Source organism: Condylura cristata, unplaced genomic scaffold (genome assembly GCF_000260355.1).
Source record: "Condylura cristata isolate star-nosed mole 26May11 unplaced genomic scaffold, ConCri1.0 scaffold00020, whole genome shotgun sequence".
Taxonomy (NCBI): Eukaryota; Metazoa; Chordata; class Mammalia; order Eulipotyphla; family Talpidae; genus Condylura; species Condylura cristata.
Genome location: NW_004567121.1, coordinates 27,426,975 through 27,430,714, shown reverse-complemented (window position 1 = coordinate 27,430,714; position 3,740 = coordinate 27,426,975). Strand labels below are relative to the sequence as shown.

The 3,740-nt window shown below is 41.8% G+C and overlaps 1 protein-coding gene across 1 annotated transcript in view; it reads left to right on the top strand.

Annotated features, from left to right (window-relative positions):
* The window catches only part of DRC1 (dynein regulatory complex subunit 1), a 28,212-nt gene that overhangs the window by 15,869 nt on the left and 8,603 nt on the right, over nt 1-3,740 (top strand). Inside the window, exon 7 of the mRNA XM_012727351.1 lies at nt 1,808-1,947. Within this exon, the coding sequence (XP_012582805.1) occupies nt 1,808-1,947 (140 nt within the window). The remainder of the gene's footprint in view (nt 1-1,807; nt 1,948-3,740) is intronic.

The window sequence follows — 3,740 nt, the reverse complement described above, 5'->3', positions numbered from 1 at the left end:
GGGGAGGCTTGGAAACGCCCTTCATGTCGCTGTTCTCCCAGAACCTGATTACACTTAATTGCATTCTCTGCTCCTGCCTTCTGCCAGGTTTCTATCCAGAAAGGCAGGCGAAAACCTGTCTTTATTTGCCTTCCCCAGGGCCTTACCCCTCTCTCATCATTTTTCCACTGCCTGAGCGATCTTTCTCTCCACTGCCTGGACTGGTCACCCACTCCCTCACGGCCTTCAGGACAAAGCTTTCATGTCCTGGCCTGTGAGCCGACACTGTCAATCTGAATCCCGACTATTCCCACACCTTAAATTGCTTTTGGGTTTCTCCAAACTCCTCACTCCTCTTGCCTCTCCTGGTGCTCACGTCCCTTCCCCAAGAGTCTCAGTTAGATATACCGATGCCCTCTTTTTGGGGATGCCTGCTCTGGTCTCACGTCACAGGAAGTGCCCCCTCAAGGACCCCATGCCACCCTGTGCTTTCCCACTCCTTGTCCCCTGTGCTTGGCCACCTGTCCCTCTCCTAGCTAGGGCAGGGCCATGCCTTTTGCACTCAATCAATAACTGCCGAGTGAATGAATACAGCTAAGGAAATTCAGACAGTAAGGATGTTGTGTTTGTGCTATAAAGTGAACACAACTTGCTAAACACTGGTACCGCTGACAGGAGAGTGCGGGGATGTTGCACGTCTCCATGGCGATGTTAATTCTCATGATGTGTCCAGCGAGTGGGGTTTAGTTCTGCCTCCAGACACCTGGAGCAGAGTGCCAGGGCTTGACAGCTCTGACTCTGTCCCTCCTCCTGAGGTCCGCAGGCCTTAGCTTGCCACTGAATGACTTCTGTTTTTTCTAATTTGCCTCTAATGCTTTTCTAAGAATTCAGGGGGAGACGCTTGTCCTCTGAGATGACTCCACAGAGAACTCTCAGGGGCTCTCAGGCACAGCAAAGCAGGGTCAATTAGTGTTATATTTTTCAATTAAGTAAAATTTCCCCCTCACATTGTAACATGTTGTACATTTTTGTACAATATTTTATTTCTCCCTTCATCTGTAGTCCCCATAATTCTCCTACCCCTGAGGCATCTGTGACCATTCACCATATGATCTGGCAATTCACTCCTGGGTATATATATATACCCAAAGGTCACAGATACACTAATTTGAAGGGAAACCTGCACTTTTATTTGCAGCACTATTTTGTTTATTGCATTGCTATTTACAATAGCTATGGAAACAATATAAATGTCCCAAAACAGACAAATGGATCAAAAACATGTGGCATATATACACAACAGAATATTACCCAGCAATCAAAAAGGGAAACTTATGTCAAGAACTGAAAGGGATTATACTAAGTGAAATAAGTTAGAAGGAGAAAGAAAAACATTGGATGGTCTCATTTACAGGGGGAGTATAGGGAAACCGAACAAGGATTAGGAAAAAGACAAAACTTGCAGGCAATCATAGATAGTAGGCCTACAGCAGGAGTGAGGGGAGGGAGAAGGGTCAAAACGGCAGGGAAGAGCATACATATTTTTTTTTTTAAAGATTTATTTATTTGTGCATACAGAACTGGGGTACAGGCCAGAGGCTCAGGGGCGGTGAGAGGCTTCACCAGAGTGGGGAACAGAACAGGCAGATGGATGAAGTACACTGCTGAGGGGAGCAGCGGGCGGGTCAGGAGAGGTCTGCCACACCATGTGGTCACCTCCGGGACAGGCGGGAATCGAGCTCATGCGGAAGCGGCTTTAGATTCTCAGTGCTGTGCTTTAACCCGCTGCGCCACCAGGGAGGGCCACATATTATATTTTAAACTTCAGATTCTTGAGCAACAACTTCAGCAGATGAAAGCAACTTATCAGCTAAACCAAGAGAAGTTAGAGTACAACTTCCAGGTGCTGAAGAAGAGAGATGAGGAAAGCACAGTGATTAAATCCCAGCAGAAGAGGAAGCTCAATCGGTAAGTGAGCAGACATCTTCCTCTGGCCCTTCTATGCTAAAATGGGAGTTATTTAGATTTACTTGTTTCCCTGGCTCTGTATTTCCTATAAATTGTAACTACGGATTTATGGATTCAGTTTACACATTGTTGGCCAGAAAACGTCATAGATGAGGCTTTATATTACATCGTACTAGAATACACATTATATTATCTAGTTGATCTGTTGTTAGAAACATTTGGATTAGCCATGGAGTGACTCATACACTTGTCACTTTGGTAGTTATTGTCAAGTTGCTGTCCTTAAGGGTTGCATTGATCTAAGCAACAGCAACGTAGGAAAATACCTAATTCCCTACAGCCATGGATTTGTGTCTTTATAAGTGAGAAATGGTGTCTACTGTATTTTTGTTTTGTGTTTCTCTTGTGTAAGAAATCAAGCATAGTCTTATATGTGTGTGAAACATTTGTATTTTCTCGTATAGGAATTGTATTTTACATATGAATATATATATATATTTTTAAAGTGGGATCATTGGTCTTTTTCTCATCATTTTTTAGGTACTCCTTATATGTTAGAAAATATTAGCCCCCTCCCCCCTTTTATAGGAATAGCAACTATCTTAAACTGGTTTTCTGTTTGAGCTTGCTTGTGAACTTTTGCAAATATTTTAAATTCACATGCTGTTGAATTTGTCACTGTTCTCCTTTATGGCTTCTGGGTCTTAACTCACTTTACAAAGGATTTATAACATGTTTTCCAGAAATACATTTATAGTTTTATTTTTGAGCACTTAAACTTTTCATCGATTTGAAATTTATGTGAGTGTACACAGATAGTTCACGATGTAACTCTTAACTCTTTAATTTTCTTCAGATGGCTAATGATTACCCCAGTATCACTCCTTACTGATAAGAGATGACAACCTTATTACTTAATTTTTCTCTATATTTAGTTTTTTTTTTTTTTCTGTTCCATTTGTCATTTCAAGGGCCAATACCACACTGTTTTAATGATTTGGTCGCTATAATATGTTTTAATATCCTACAGGATTACTTGTCCCATATTACTTTCTAAAAATACAACCAACTTTGCTTCTTTATGCCAGTGATATACCTTGAACTGTATGTACACTCAGATAAAGTTCAAATACACCAAAAATTTAAGAGTAAAACAATGAAACTGTAAAACTATCACTGTCATTTCCAGTGTACAGTTTCTGAAACCAGCCTGGCCTCCCTGCCCAGGTTTCTACTCCTGCACCCTCTCCTCTTCACCTCTCACTCCTCTCAGGACTTCTTGCTCAGTTTCCCTCTGTGGCCCAGGCCTGAAGCACACCCCTGGGATTTATTTTTGACTTAATAATGCCTATGGTTAGATGTTCCTAGAATGTTGTAGTTATGAAAGTGGATTGGATGTTCCCTTTTTATTAGAGACTAAATTGAATACTTTCTGCATGTTATTGGGGATGAAAATATGAATGATGAACATGTTTTGGGGTCCTTTTGACTTTCAGGGTAATGCTAAAGAGGGATTTTTTGTTGCTGTTGTTTTCAGAATTTTTAAACTTAAAATACATTGACCTTCAACCTTTCTATTTATATGTAAATAGGATCCTGACATAAGATCAGTAGTTAAAAGTCTGAGGGATGGTCCAGGTGTAAAACTCTGTGCCTGCCAATTTATTTCATAGACGTTTCCAAGCACAGAGCCCCCCTTGGCAGTGAAACAGGGGTGTGGCAGTGAAACAGGGGTGTGGCAGTGAAGCAGGGGTGTGGCAGTGAAGCAGGGGTGTGGCAGTGAAACAGGGGTG